Source organism: Pelophylax lessonae (assembly GCF_965119305.1).
Source record: "Pelophylax lessonae genome assembly, contig: HAP1_SCAFFOLD_108, whole genome shotgun sequence".
Lineage (NCBI taxonomy): Eukaryota > Metazoa > Chordata > Amphibia > Anura > Ranidae > Pelophylax > Pelophylax lessonae.
In genome coordinates this window covers 493281-510130 of record NW_028120139.1, presented here as the reverse complement: position 1 = coordinate 510130, position 16850 = coordinate 493281, and the positions used below count along the sequence as shown (strand labels likewise).

Below are 16850 nucleotides of genomic sequence, written 5' to 3'. Positions count from 1 at the left end.
GACATGGAGATTACCATTACCTATAAATATGGGGGTGCCATGGAGATTACCATTACCTATAAATATGGGGGTGCCATGGAGACTACCATTACCTATAAATATGGGGGTGCCATGGAGATTAACATTAGCTATAAATATGGGGGTGCCATGGAGATTACCATTACCTATAAATATGGGGGTGCCATGGAGATTACCATTACCTATAAATATGGGGGTGCCATGGAGATTACCATTACCAATAACTATGGGGGTGCCATGGAGATTACCATTACCAATAACTATGGGGGTGCCATGGAGATTACCATTACCAATAACTATGGGGGTGCCATGGAGATTACCATTACCTATAACTATGGGGGTGCTATGGCGATTATTACCTATGACTATGGGGGTGCCATGGAGATTACCAATAACTATGGGGGTGCAATAAATATTACTTTTACCAATAACTATGGGGGTGCCATGGAGATTACCATTACCTATGAATATGGGGGGGTTCCATGGAGATTACCATTAACTTTAACTATGGGGGATGCCATACTGGCCCCCCCTCTCATCACATAGAGAGGGTTAGAGGGAGGGGCCCAGGGATATTCACCTGGATGGGACCTATCAATGTCTGGACACTTTGTATCGTCATGGAGATTACTATTGCCGATGACTATGGGAGGGGGTTCCATGGAGATTACCTATGACTATGGGGGGGTTCCATGGAGATTACCATTACCTATGACTATGGGGGGGTTCCATGGAGATTACCATTACCTATGACTATGGGGGGGTTCCATGGAGATTACCATTACCTATGACTATGGGGGAGTTCCATGGAGATTACCATTACCTATGACTATGGGGGGGTTCCATGGAGATTACCATTACCTATGACTATGGGGGGGTTCCATGGAGATTACCATTACCTATGACTATGGGGGGGTTCCATGGAGATTACCATTACCTATGACTATGGGGGGGTTCCATGGAGATTACCATTACCTATGACTATGGGGGAGTTCCATGGAGATTACCATTACCTATGACTATGGGGGGGTTCCATGGAGATTACCATTACCTATGACTATGGGGGAGTTCCATGGACATTACCATTACCTATGACTATGGGGGGGGGGCTTCCATGAAGATTACCATTACCTATGACTAAGGGGGGGGGGGTCCCATGGAGATTACCATTACCTATGACTATGGGGGGTACCATGCTGCCCCCCTCTCATCACACAGAGGGAAGGGACACCAGCCCGGGGCTGCTTACCTGGATGTGACCTATCAATGTCTGGACACTTTGTATCGTCATGGATATTACTCATACCTATGACTATGGGGGGGGTGCCATGGAGATTACCATCACCTATAACTGTGGGGGGGGGGGGGGGAGGGTGCAATGCTGGCCCCCACTCATCACACAAGGTTTGTGCTCCTGCAGTCTCTAATTACCCAAAACATTAGTAGCCAATCAGGGCCGGGTGGGCAGAAGAGACTGCCACCTTGCGCATTTTAGCGGGAAGGGGGGGCACAGAGGGGGCAGAACCTGCAAATCATGCTGCTGAAGTTGGGGGGATTGGACGACTTTGGCCTCAAGTGTTAAAGGGCACTGTAGCCATTAACCATGAGCAGCGTGTGTGGCTGCAAAGAGGTCTGACAGGAGGGGGCGTTACTGGAATAAGGGACCCCAATGGCTGGATTCCCAATGCCCTGGCAGCCAGATGGGTTTAGTTCCAGGTCATTTAGATGTAAGAGATAGAGCTCAGAGCCCACCCTACACACAGATCACCAGGGGGCGCCCTCACCTGCTCCAGCTCCTGCTCAGCGTACTTCTGCCGGCTCAGCTCATTCTCTGTCCCCTCCCGGAGCTCTCGTAGCCTCTGCGCCTCGTGCTTGGCCAATTGGATCTCACTCTGCAGTTTCTTCTCCAGATGGACCTTCTCCACCTCCACTGTCCGGTGCTCCTCTTGGGCCTTCTGCAGCCTGAAACACAAAAATAGCGGAATTACTACCCCAGCCTTTCATCACTGGGGTCTCCCCGGTTCAAATCCCAACCAGTATTTGCATGGAGTTTGCATGTCGTCCCTGTGCTTGTGGGTGTTTCCTCCGGCTACTCCAGTTTGTAAGGAAAACCCTCACAGGGCCCATATGTGAGGACCAACAAGGAACCCAACCTCCTAATAGAAGAAGCAGAGAGTAAAATTCTGAGACACCGAACAATGCCCAGGGAATGGAGGACAAAGGAGGGATTCAGATGGAAGGAGGACACTACCTGAGGGGAAGTAGGATGGCCCAGCCAGAAAAACCACCTTATTCTTATAAAGAATATGGAAGTGGGCGAGCTTCGAGACCTTCAAGACCACCTTATGGGACAAGTTCAGCGAAGGGATCATCCTAATAGTAAATAAAGTTTATAGAAAACGTAAGGATCAGATTAGGACCCCACGACTCGAATGGGTTGTTTTGTAGGGTAACACGAGTCCTCACAGAAGTCCACCTGAAAAACGGTATTCATTTTGGACAATATAAAAAAAAAAAAAAAAAAAAAAAAAAAAAGGTAGGTGAAAATCCCAACCACCCCCATAATAAAGCTTTGGCCAAACCATATGGCTGGAATCCGAGGCAATGATCAGGACGGGAAGGTTCAGTGTAGAAGCCTGAGAAATGGTCACAGAAGATGAAGACAAACTCCCACAGGGACCATTTGTGAGGACAAACAAGGAACCCAAATTACTAATAGAAGAAGCAGAGGGCAAAATCCTGAGACACCAATCCATGCCCAGAGAATGGAGGACAAAAATCCTGAGACACCAATCCATGCCCAGAGCATGGAGGACAAAAATCCTGAGACACCAATCCATGCCCAGAGAATGGAGGACAAAAATCCTGAGACACCAATCCATGCCCAGAGAATGGAGGACAAAAGGAAGGGGGCATGGAGGACACTACCTGAGGGGTATTAGGATGGCTCACGCAGAAAAAACACCTTCTTATAAAGGATATGGAAGAGGGCGACCTCCGAGACCTTTAGGACCTTCTTCTGGGACAGGTTCAACAAAGTGATTTTCCTAATAGGAATAGAGGTTTCTGGAAAACCGAAGGATCAGATTAGGACCCCATGGCTCAAATGGGCTGGATCATAGGAGTGACAGGAGTCCTCCCAGAAGTCCATCTGGAGAGGTATTCATTTTGGACAACATAAAAAAGGTAAAAATTCCAACCACCCTCATAATAAAGCTTTGGCCAAACATAACACCTGGAATCCGAGGCAGTGATCGGGAAGGGAAGATTCAGTGTGGAAGCCTGAGATACGGCTTGAAGGATCCTTCTAGAAATGGTCACAGAAGATTAAGAAAAATCCTCACGGGTACCAAATGGGAGAACAAGGAATCCAACTTACTAAAAGAAGCAAAGGGTAAAATCCTGAGACACCAAACCATGCCCAGGGAATGAAGGACAAAGGAAGGAGGACACTGCCTGAGGAGAACCAATGAGACCAGGCAGAAAAAACACCTTCTTATAAAGGATATGGAATGGGGCAAACTCCGAGATCTTCAAGACAACCTTATGGGACAAGTTCAATGAAGGGTTCTTCCCATCAGGAATGGAAGTTTCTGGAAAACTGAAGGATCAGATTAGGATCCCATGGCTTGAATGGGCAGGACCGTAGGAGTGACACGAGTCCTCCCAGAAGCCCACCTAGAGCGGTACGGATTTTGATTTTGGACAGGAGTCGCTCCTGGACAAAAGTAGGAAGGAGAAGATCCAGTCTCAGCTGCAGAAAGGAGAAGATCCTAACACACAGGAAAGCACGGAGGACCCATACCAGCAGAGGAAGAACTTCCAAGTCTGAAAGGAGAAGATCCTAACACGCAGGAAAGGATGGAGGACCCATACCAGCAGAGGTAAACCTTCCAAGTCTGAAAGGAGAAGATCCTAACACGCAGGAAAGGATGGAGGATCCATACCAGCAGAGGTAAACCTTCCAAGTCTGAAAGGAGAAGATCCTAACACGCAGGAAAGCACGGAGGATCCATACCAGCAGATGTAGACCTTCCAAGTCTGAAAGGAGAAGATCCTAACACGCAGGAAAGCATGGAGGACCCATACCAGCAGAGGTAAACCTTCCAAGTCTGAAAGGAGGAGATCCTAACACCCAGGAAAGCATGGAGGATCCATACCAGCAGAGGTAAACCTTCCAAGTCTGAAAGGAGAAGATCCTAACACGCAGGAAAGCATGGAGGACCCATACCAGCAGAGGTAAACCTTCCAAGTCTGAAAGGAGGAGATCCTAACACCCAGGAAAGCATGGAGGATCCATACCAGCAGAGGTAAACCTTCCAAGTCTGAAAGGAGGAGATCCTAACACCCAGGAAAGCATGGAGGATCCATACCAGCAGAGGTAAACCTTCCAAGTCTGAAAGGAGAAGATCCTAACACGCAGGAAAGCATGGAGGACCCATACCAGCAGAGGTAAACCTTCCAAGTCTGAAAGGAGAAGGTCCTAACACGCAGGAAAGCACGGAGGATCCATACCAGCAGAGGTAAACCTTCCAAGTCTGAAAGGAGGAGATCCTAACACCCAGGAAAGCATGGAGGACCCATACCAGCAGAGGTAGAACTTCCAAGTCTGAAAGGAGAAGATCCTAACACGCAGGAAAGCACGGAGGATCCATACCAGCAGATGTAGACCTTCCAAGTCTGAAAGGAGAAGAACCTAACACGCAGGAAAGCACGGAGGATCCATACCAGCAGAGGTAAACCTTCCAAGTCTGAAAGGAGGAGATCCTAACACCCAGGAAAGCATGGAGGACCCATACCAGCAGAGGTAGAACTTCCAAGTCTGAAAGGAGAAGATCCTAAAATGCATGAAAGCATGGAGAACCAATACCAGCAGATGTAGACCTTCCAAGTCTGAAAGGAGAAGAACCTAACACGCAGGAAAGCACGGAGGACCCATACCAGCAGAGGTAATCCTTCCAAGTCTGAAAGGAGAAGATCCTAACACGCAGGAAAGCATGGAGAACCAATACCAGCAGATGTAGACCTTCCAAGTCTGAAAGGAGGAGATCCTAACACCCAGGAAAGCACAGAGGATCCATACCAGCAGAGGTAAACCTTCCAAGTCTGAAAGGAGGAGATCCTAACACCCAGGAAAGCATGGAGGACCCATACCAGCAGAGGTAGAACTTCCAAGTCTGAAAGGAGAAGAACCTAACACGCAGGAAAGCACGGAGGATCCATACCAGCAGATGTAGACCTTCCAAGTCTGAAAGGAGAAGATCCTAACACGCAGGAAAGCATGGAGGACCCATACCAGCAGAGGTAAACCTTCCAAGTCTGAAAGGAGGAGATCCTAACACGCAGGAAAGCATGGAGGACCCATACCAGCAGAGGTAAACCTTCCAAGTCTGAAAGGAGAAGATCCTAACACCCAGGAAAGCATGGAGGACCCATACCAGCAGAGGTAAACCTTCCAAGTCTGAAAGGAGAAGATCCTAACACGCAGGAAAGCACAGAGGACCCATACCAGCAGAGGTAAACCTTCCAAGTCTGAAAGGAGAAGATCCTAACACGCAGGAAAGCACGGAGGATCCATACCAGCAGAGGTAAACCTTCCAAGTCTGAAAGGAGAAGATCCTAACACCCAGGAAAGCACGGAGGATCCATACCAGCAGAGGTAGAACTTCCAAGTCTGAAAGGAGAAGATCCTAACACGCAGGAAAGCACGGAGGATCCATACCAGCAGAGGTAAACCTTCCAAGTCTGAAAGGAGAAGATCCTAACACCCAGGAAAGCATGGAGGACCCCATACCAGCAGATGTAGACCTTCCAAGTCCGATGACAAACTTTATAGGAAGTAGACTTCAAGAGCCTTAAACACGGTGGGAACAACAACACACCCCTTTCTCTCCACACTTAGGCTTCCAACCTTCGTGCCATTAAAGCCAGAGACTGAGAATCTGTACAATACCAGACCTTCATAAACCGGTATGAATAGTTTTGCAGGTGGGCGCAGTGTGTCTCCGAGGAGAGGAACCAGATCCATGCACCAGGGCTCCTTGGGCCAAGCTGAGGATTGGATGGAATAACTTCCAGTTCTGTAGGGATAGCAGAGATTAAATCTTCCGTATGGTGCATCAAGCTGTGGCCCAAGTGGCTCTCAATGGGAAGGGAGGCCGTCCTAAATTGTCAGCAAGTTGGTGTGGAGTGTCAGTCAGCAGAGGTCCAAGAAGCAGAGATTGCTGCCTGGTGTCAGCTAAGAGCCACACACTTCCTGTAAGACGCCTCCCACAGGTGGAGGAACAGGAAGAGCCCTGCCTTAATGCGAGTGCAAGGAAGTCCATAAACAAAATGTTGGTAGGAGGTGCAGAAAAAACTGCACAGGTGGTATTTTGGTAAAATTTAAGACCCAAATAAAAATCTCCCTACCCCCACCCTTCCATAAGGATCAGTACAGGAGCAGTGAACAGATATGATGACTCTGCGGGGATGGGGGGGGAGGTTTCTATGGTATCAGGGTCTGATGACTCTGTAGAAGGAGGGGGTCACTTGTGTGACTACAAAGATTCTGGGCTCCGGCCTGTCACCCTTGCAGGGCCCATGTAGAGCAAGTACCAGCTATGGTCCAGTGCAGAGTGGTAAAGCGAATCCCCCAATTTACACAGCTCCATAGCGGACTGGAGAGACTACGGGGATCAAAGACATCCGGAAACTTCCATAAGCATCTTCATGGAAAATTTTCCAGAGCCTGGAAACCGGAAAACCCACCCCCCACAACCTGTGACGGTACTCCCCATCACTGGGAGTGAAAGACAGATATTTAATGGACACTGGGAAATGGTTTGGATTGCTTCAAATGGGTTCTGTGTTTACACTTATGATGATGTGTATTGTACTTCAATGTCAGAGACGGACAGTCTGTCACTGGTGGTCTCTTCCTATTGTCTGTGTATTGAGGTGTGATGTGGATTCTGTTAAGCCTGTCTGTCCCATTGTTATTTGTTAATGAACTCACATATTGTTTCTGTCCAGATGGCTTGATAATTAGTTCAGGTTAATTCTGTTTCTGTATACAATTTCACCTGCATATGATAATGTAATCAGGCAACCCCTGACCTGATGGGGTAATCTGATCAGGAGGGGAGGTCCATGCTGCATATAAATTGTTCAATAAAGGAGAAGATTCCAGTACAAGCTAAGTGTCGGCTAGCTTTGTATGGGGTGGCTGGAAAATCTGATATCCATGTTCAGACTGGGAGGAAGCCGTATACTGACGGAGGTCCACAAGTAAAGTGTGGGTTGGGGTTCTGTTACACAATAAACATAAATCTATTTTATTGGGATTTTATGTGATAGACCGACACAAAGTGGCCATAATTGTGAAGTGGAAGGAAAATGATAAATGATACAAATAAATCTGTGAAAAGTGTGGCTGCATTTGTATTCACCCCCCGGAGTCAATACTTTGTAGAAGCGCCTTTCCTTGCAATTACAACTGGGAGTCTTTTTGGGGAAGTCTCTACCAGCTTTGCACATCTAGAGAGGACATTTCTGCCCATTCTTCTCTGCAGAATATCTCATCTCTGTCAGATTGGATGGAGAGCGTCTGTGATCAGCAATTTTCAAGTCTTGCCACAGATTCTCAATGTGATTTAGGTCTGGACTGTGACTGGGCCATTCTAACACATGAAACCATTCCATTGTAGCTCTGGCTGGATGTTTCGGGTCGTTGTCCTGCTGGAAGGAGAACCTCCGCCCCAGTCTCAGGTCTTTTCTTCTAAGATTGCCCTGTATTTGGCTCCATCCATCTTCCCATCAACTCTGACCAGCTTCCCTGTCCCTGCTGAAGAAAAGCATCCCCACACCATGATGCTGCCACCACCATGTTTCACAGTGGGGATGGTGTGTTCAGGGTCATGTGCAGTGTTAGTTTTCCCCCCACACATAGCGTTTTGCTTTTAGGCCAAAAAGTTGAATTTTGGTCTCCTCTGAGCAGAGCTCCTCCCCCACATGGCTTCTCCCAAACTGCAAACCGGACTTCTTATGGCTTTCTTCCACCAATGGCTTTCTTCTTCTCACTCTTCCATAAAGGGCAGATTTGTGGAGCGCACGACTAATAGTTGTCCTGTGGACAGATTCTCCCACCTGAGCTGTGGATCTCTGCAGCTTCTCCAGAGTTCCCATGAGCCTCTTGGCTGCTTCTCTAATGAATGCTCTCCTTGCCTTGGTAGGGGCCCGGCCGGTCAGTTTAGGTGGATGGCCATGTCTTGGTAGGGGCCCGGCCGATCAGTTTAGGTGGACGGCCATGCCTTGGTAGGGTTGCCCGGCCGGTCAGTTTAGGTGGACGGCCATGCCTTGGTAGGGGCCTGGCCGATCAGTTTAGGTGGACGGCCATGCCTTGGTAGGGGCCCGGCCGGTCAGTTTAGGTGGACGGCCATGCCTTGGTAGGGTTGCCCGGCCGGTCAGTTTAGGTGGACGGCCATGTCTTGGTAGGGGCCTGGCCGGTCAGTTTAGCTGGACGGCCATGTCTTGGTAGAGGCCCGGCCGGTCAGTTTAGGTGGATGGCCATGTCTTGGTAGAGGCCGGCCGGTCAGTTTAGGTGGACGGCCATGTCTTGGTAGAGGCCCGGCCGGTCAGTTTAGGTGGACGGCCATGTCTTGGTAGAGGCCCGGCCGGTCAGTTTAGGCGGACGGCCATGTCTTGGTAGGGTTGCAGTTTTCCCATGATGGATTGAACAGCGCTCCGTGAGATGGTCAAAGCTTGGGAGATTTTTATAACCTAACCCTGCTTTACACTTCTCCACAACTTTATCCCTGACCTGTCTGGGGGGGGGTCCTTGGCCTTCATGATGCTGTTTGGTCACTAAGGATCTCTAACAAACCTCTGAGGGCTCCACAGAACAGCTGTATTTATACTGAGATTACATTACACACAGGAAGACTATCTACTAATTAGGTGACTTCTGAAGGTAATTGGTTCCTCTAGATTTTAGTTGGGGGTATCAGAGTAAAGGGGGGTGAATACAAATGCAGCCACACTTTTCATAGATTTATTTGTATCATTTATCATTTTCCTTCCACTTCACAATTATTAATTATCAGTCACTTTGTGTCGGTCTATCACATGGAGAAAATGTGGGAAATTTCAGGGGGTGTGAATACTTTTTCATGGCACTGTAGTTGGAGGGAGTGAGATTTAGAATCCTCTTCTCCGGATTCCAGACCAGAATATACACCCCCGGGGCCGATACACCCAGCACTGTGCAAAGACCTCCACTAGGGGTCAGTATGATGACATTGGAGAATGGAGGGGTCATCAGTCACTAAACCATTCCCAGGACGTTCCAGACACAACCCGGGACCTTCAGACGGGGTGAGGAGAGGAGACGAATGTTGTATGACAGCCTGGACATGAGGGTTACATTGTATGACTAGGACTATGAGATGGCAGGAGGGAGGAGCTGGGCCAGCACAGACAGTAATTAGACTAGGACATGGTAGAAGAGGGGGCTGGGGTAGGGAGGAATAAAGATTGACAACCCATACTGGGATTCTTGAAGTTGGTGACCGGTAAGAGGCAATCCGTACAGTTCTTATTTCAGTCGGATCCTTGAGGAGTAGAGAAGATCCGACGCACTTCCTCTCTGAGCTCCATTCAGAGGTCAGTCGTCGGGGGATGTGCAGATATTTATATCGGGATATATTTAGTGCCGAGGCCGCGGGACGGTATAAATAGATGAGCTGAGCGGGGGAGGAAGGAGGACGAAGGTCGGCCTATTGAAATGAATGGATTGTAATACAAGGAGGACAACCTGGTGCCATTCTCAGGGCACCACACATGGCACAACGGGGCACCCTTCACCCATCCCCCTACCTATGTGAAGATCCACCCATCCCCCTACCTATGTGATGATTCACCCATCCACCAACCTATGTGATGATTCACCCATCCCCCTACCTATGTGATGATTCACCCATCCACCAACCTATGTGATGATTCACCCATCCACCAACCTATGTGATGATTCACCCATCCACCAACCTATGTGATGATTCACCCATCCACCTGCCTATGTGATGATTCACCCATCCACCTACCTATGTGATGATTCACCCATCCACCTACCTATGTGATGATTCACCCATCCACCTACCTATGTGATGATTCACCCATCCACCTACCTATGTGATGATTCACCCATCCACCTACCTATGTGATGATTCACCCATCCACCTGCCTATGTGATGATTCACCCATCCACCTGCCTATGTGAAGATTCACCCATCCACCTACCTATGTGATGATTCACCCATCCCCCTACCTATGTGATGATTCACCCATCCACCTACCTATGTGATGATTCACCCATCCCCCTACCTATGTGATGATTCACCCATCCACCTACCTATGTGATGATTCACCCATCCACCAACCTATGGTAAGATTCACCCATCCACCAACCTATGTGAAGATCCACCCATCCACCTACCTATGTGATGATTCACCCACCTACCTATGTGAAGATTCACCCATCCTCCTACCTATGTGATGATTCACCCATCCACCTGCCTATGTGATGATTCACCCATCCACCTGCCTATGTGAAGATTCACCCATCCACCTACCTATGTGATGATTCACCCATCCCCCTACCTATGTGATGATTCACCCATCCACCTACCTATGTGATGATTCACCCATCCCCCTACCTATGTGATGATTCACCCATCCACCTACCTATGTGATGATTCACCCATCCACCAACCTATGGTAAGATTCACCCATCCACCAACCTATGTGAAGATCCACCCATCCACCTACCTATGTGATGATTCACCCACCTACCTATGTGAAGATTCACCCATCCTCCTACCTAGGTGAAGATCCGTGAATTTCCGCCTGCCTGGAGTTCAGCTTCAAACCCTCATCATTGGTAACATTGTATACAATGTGCAGATGACATCACACCACCAACTAATGACATCACACCACCAACTGATGACATCACACCATCAACTAATGACATCACACCATCAACTGATGACATCACACCATCAACTAATGACATCACACCACCAACTGATGACATCACACCACCAACTAATGACATCACACCACCAACTAATGACATCACACCACCAACTGATGACATCACACCATCAACTAATGACATCACACCATCAACTGATGACATCACACCATCAACTAATGACATCACACCACCAACTGATGACATCACACCACCAACTGATGACATCACACCACCAACTGATGACATCACACCACCAACTAATGACATCACACCACCAACTAATGACATCACACCCCCAACTAATGACATCACACCCCCAACTGATGACATCACACCCCCAACTGATGACATCACACCCCCAACTGATGACATCACACCCCCAACTGATGACATCACACCCCCAACTGATGACATCACACCCCCAACTGATGACATCACACCCCCAACTGATGACATCACACCCCCAACTGATGACATCACACCACCAACTAATGACATCACACCACCAACTAATGACATCACACCACCAACTAATGACATCACACCCCCAACTAATGACATCACACAACCAACTAATGACATCACACCACCAACTAATGACATCACACCCCCAACTAATGACATCACACAACCAACTAATGACATCACACCACCAACTAATGACATCACACCACCAACTAATGACATCACACCACCAACTAATGACATCACACAACCAACTAATGACATCACACCATCAACTAATGACATCACACCATCAACTAATGACATCACACCATCAACTAATGACATCACACCATCAACTAATGACATCACACCACCAACTAATGACATCACACCACCAACTAATGACATCACACCATCAACTAATGACATCACACCCTCCCACCAATCACAGCTGATACAATCTTCTTCCCATACAAGGACATCAATTCCTAATAACATAAGACGGGGAGACGAAGCTCTCCAACAATTTTTATCATTCGGTAATCTGACGTCTGTGGAGGAGAACGATCGCCCAACGTATGGGGGATCTCACCACCCCCCCGGCCCCTCGGATGGCCCCCCGGACGGCGGCTCACCTCTCCTGAAGGTCATGCAGGCTTTGCTCGGCACGGTGGAGACCCTCCAGGTCTTTCATCATCTTCTTCATGTGCTCCTTGGAGTAGCGGTTCTGGATGTAGGCAAACCAGCAACCTCCGACCCCGATGACGATCGACACCACCAGCATGAAGTCCTTCAGGTGATTGTGGCGGGTCACTGCAGGAAGAAACCCCAGATGTTAGAGAGAGACTGGAGGAGCAACAACTGACTGATATCGGTCATTGATTATCGAGAGGAACAGCCCAAAGAGTCCTCCACTGCCCCCCCCCCCCACTCTTCATTATCTCCCTCATCTTCCACCGCCCCCCCACTCTTCATTATCTCCCTCATCTTCCCCCTTCACCCTCCACCGCCCCCCCCCCACTCTTCATTATCTCCCTCATCTTCCACCATCCCCCACTCTTCATTATCTCCCTCATCTTCCCCCTTCACCCTCCACCGCCCCCCCCCCACTCTTCATTATCTCCCTCATCTTCCCCCTTCCCCCTCCACCGCCCCCCCCCCCACTCTTCATTATCTCCCTCATCTTCCACCATCCCCCACTCTTCATTATCTCCCTCATCTTCCCCCTTCCCCCTTCCCCCTCCACCGCCCCCCCCCCCCCACTCTTCATTATCTCCCTCATCTTCCACCATCCCCCACTCTTCATTATCTCCCTCATCTTCCACCATCCCCCACTCTTCATTATCTCCCTCATCTTCCCCCTTCACCCTCCACCGCCCCCCCCCCACTCTTTATTATCTCCCTCATCTTCCCCCTTCACCCTCCACCGCCCCCCCCCCACTCTTCATTATCTCCCTCATCTTCCCCCTTCACCCTCCACCGCCCCCCCCCCCCACTCTTCATTATCTCCCTCATCTTCCCCCTTCACCCTCCACCGCCCCCCCCCCCCACTCTTCATTATTTCCCTCATCTTCCACCATCCCCCTTCACCCTCCACCTTCCCCTCATCCTTCTTGTCCTCCACCATCTCCCCTCGCCCTTCATCATCCCCTCGCCCCCCACCCCCTTATACTCCACCATCCCCTCATCCTTCACTGTCCCCCCCTTCACCCTTTATCATCTCCCTCGTCCTCCACCATCCCCGTTCACCCTCAAATGCCCCCCCCCCCCCCACATCCTTCACATACCCCTTCATCCTCAACTGTCCCCCTCATCCTCCATTGTCCCAACACCATCCCCCTTCGTCCGCCATCATTCCCTCCCCTCATCCCCCACCATCCCTTGTCCTCCACCATTCTAATATAAAAATACAGCCCAATACAGCCATTATTTTTTCTAGGACCGTTCTCATTGGCTGTATGGGAGGAACATCTACCGTGTAAGAGGCCCTAATGCCCAACACAGAGCCCTCATCTTCTGGACAGATTCACACATTGATGGTCCTAAACCTTCATTCACACATTGATGGTCCTAAACCTTCATTCATACATTGATGGTCCTAAACCTTCATTCATACATTGATGGTCCTAAACCTTCATTCATACATTGATGGTCCTAGGGCTTCATTCACACATTGATGGTCCTAGGGCTTCATTCACACATTGATGGTCCTAGGGCTTCATTCATACATGCAGTCAGGTCAATAAATATTGGGACATGGACACAATTCTAATCTTTTTGGCTCTATACACCACCACAATGGATTGGAAATTAAATAAACAAGATGTGCTTTACCTGCAGACTTTCAGCTTTAATTTGAGAGAATTTACATCCAAATCAGGTGACCTGTGTAGGAATTACAACAGTTTGTATTTGTGCCTCACACTTTTTAAGGGACCAAAAGTAATGGGACAATTGGCTGCTCAGCTGTTCCATGGCCAGGTGTGTGTTATTCCCTCATTATCCCATTTACAAGGAGCAGATAAAAGGTTCAGAGTTCATTTCAAGTGTGCTATTTGCATTTGGAATCTGTTGCTGTCAACTCTCAATATGAGATCCAAAGAGCTGTCACTATCAGTGAAGCCATCATTAGGCTGAAAAAACAAAACAAACCCATCAGAGAGATGGCAGAAACATTAGGTGTGGCCAAATCTACTGTTTGGAACATCCTTAAAAAGAAAGAACGCGCTGGTGAGCTCAGCAACTCCAAAAGACCCGGAAGACCATGGAAAACAACTGTGGTGGGTGACCGAAGAATTCTTTCCCTGGTGAAGAAAACACCCTTCACAACAGTTGGCCAGATCAAGATCACTCTCCAGGAGGTAGGTGTATGTGTGTCAGATCAAGAACACTCTCCAGGAGGTAGGTGTATGTGTGTCAGATCAAGAACACTCTCCAGGAGGTAGGTGTATGTGTGTCAGATCAGGAACACTCTCCAGGAGGTAGGTGTATGTGTGTCAGATCAAGATCACTCTCCAGGAGGTAGGTGTATGTGTGTCAGATCAGGAACACTCTCCAGGAGGTAGGTGTATGTGTGTCACCTTCACAACAGTTGGCCAGATCAAGATCACTCTCCAGGAGGTAGGTGTATGTGTGTCAGATCAGGATCACTCTCCAGGAGGTAGGTGTATGTGTGTCAGATCAGGAACACTCTCCAGGAGGTAGGTGTATGTGTGTCAGGTCAGGAACACTCTCCAGGAGGTAGGTGTATGTGTGTCAGATCAGGAACACTCTCCAGGAGGTAGGTGTATGTGTGTCAGATCAAGAACACTCTCCAGGAGGTAGGTGTATGTGTGTCAGATGAAGAACACTCTTCAGGAGGTAGGTGTATGTGTGTCAGATCAGGAACACTCTCCAGGAGGTAGGTGTATGTGTGTCAGATCAGGAACATTCTCCAGGAGGTAGGTGTATGTGTGTCAGATGAAGAACACTCTCCAGGAGGTAGGTGTATGTGTGTCAGGTCAGGAACACTCTCCAGGAGGTAGGTGTATGTGTGTCAGGTCAGGAACACTCTCCAGGAGGTAGGTGTATGTGTGTCAGATCAGGAACACTCTCCAGGAGGTAGGTGTATGTGTGTCAGATCAGGAACACTCTCCAGGAGGTAGGTGTGTGTGTGTCAGATCAGGATCACTCTCCAGGAGGTAGGTGTATGTGTGTCAGATCAAGATCACTCTCCAGGAGGTAGGTGTATGTGTGTCAGATCAGGATCACTCTCCAGGAGGTAGGTGTATGTGTGTCAGATCAGGAACACTCTCCAGGAGGTAGGTGTATGTGTGCCAGATCAAGAACACTCTCCAGGAGGTAGGTGTATGTGTGTCAGATCAGGAACACTCTCCAGGAGGTAGGTGTATGTGTGTCAGATCAGGAACACTCTCCAGGAGGTAGGTGTATGTGTGGCAGGTCAGGAACACTCTCCAGGAGGTAGGTGTATGTGTGCCAGATCAGGATCACTCTCCAGGAGGTAGGTGTATGTGTGTCAAAGTCAACAATCAAGAGAAGACTTCACCAGAGTGAATACAGAGGGTTCACCACAAGATGTAAACCATTGGTGAGCCTCAAAAACAGGAAGGCCAGATTAGAGTTTGCCAAACAACATCTAAAAAAGCCTTCACAGTTCTGGAACATCCTATGGACAGATGAGACCAAGATCAACTTGTAGCAGAGTGATGGGAAGAGAAGAGTATGGAGAAGGAAAGGAACTGCTCATGATCCAAAGCATACCACCTCATCTGTGAAGCATGGTGGTGGAAGTGTCATGGTGTGGGCATGTATGGCTGCCAATGGAACTGGTTCTCTTGTATTTATTGATGATGTGAATGCTGATAAAAGCAGCAGGATGAATTCTGAAGTGTTTCGGGGAATATTATCGGCTCATATTCAGCAAAATGCTTCAGAACTCATTGGACGGCGCTTCACAGTGCAGATGGACAATGACCCGAAGCATACTGCGAAAGCAACCAAAGAGTTTTTTAAGGGAAAGAAGTGGAATGTTATGCAATGGCCAAGTCAATCACCTGACCTGAATCCGATTGAGCATGCATTTCACTTGCCGAAGAGAAAACTGAAGGGAAAATGCCCCAAGAACAAGCAGGAACTGAAGACAGTTGCAGTAGAGGCCTGGCAGAGCATCACCAGGGATGAAACCCAGCGTCTGGTGATGTCTATGCGTTCCACACTTCAGCCTGTAATTGACTGCAAAGGATTTGCAACCAAGTATTAAAAAGTGAAAGTTTTATTTATGATTGTTAATCTGTCCCATTACTTTTGGTCCCTTAAAAAGTGTGAGACACAAATACAAACTGTTGTAATTCCTCCACCGTTCACCTGATTTGGATGTAAATTCCCTCAAATTAAAGCTGAAAGTCTGCAGGTAAAGCACATCTTGTTTGTTTCATTTCAAATCCATTGTGGGGGTGTATAGAGCCAAAAAGATTAGAATTGTGTCCATGTCCCAATATTTATGGACCTGACTGTAGATGGTCCTAGGGTTTCATTCACACATTGATGGTCCTAGGGCCAAAGTTTTGCAAAATAAACACAATTTTCGACACAAATCTGGTACTGAACCCTGTGGTGGGTGGGTGGCTGGCTGGCACCCTGTGTGGTGGGTGGCTGGCTGGAACCCTGTGTGGTGGGTGGCTGGCTGGAACCCTGTGTGGTGGGTGGCTGGCTGGCACCCTGTGTGGTGGGTGGGTGGCTGGCACCCTGTGTGGTGGGTGGCACCCTGTGGTGGGTGGCTGGCACCCTGTGTGGTGGGTGGCTGGCACCCTGTGTGGTGGGTGGCACCCTGTGGTGGGTGGCTGGCACCCTGTGTGGTGGGTGGCACCCTGTG

General features: G+C 48.7%; 1 protein-coding gene across 1 annotated transcript in view; it reads right to left on the bottom strand.

The window, feature by feature from the left end:
• Nucleotides 1-16850, bottom strand: part of LOC309543497 (stromal interaction molecule 1-like) — a gene marked incomplete at its 5' end in the record, with an annotated part of 50820 nt that overhangs the window by 22485 nt on the left and 11485 nt on the right. The window contains 2 exons of the mRNA XM_082275974.1: nucleotides 1803-1980; nucleotides 12115-12292. Of these exons, the coding sequence (XP_082132100.1) occupies nucleotides 1803-1980; nucleotides 12115-12292 (356 nt within the window). The remainder of the gene's footprint in view (nucleotides 1-1802; nucleotides 1981-12114; nucleotides 12293-16850) is intronic.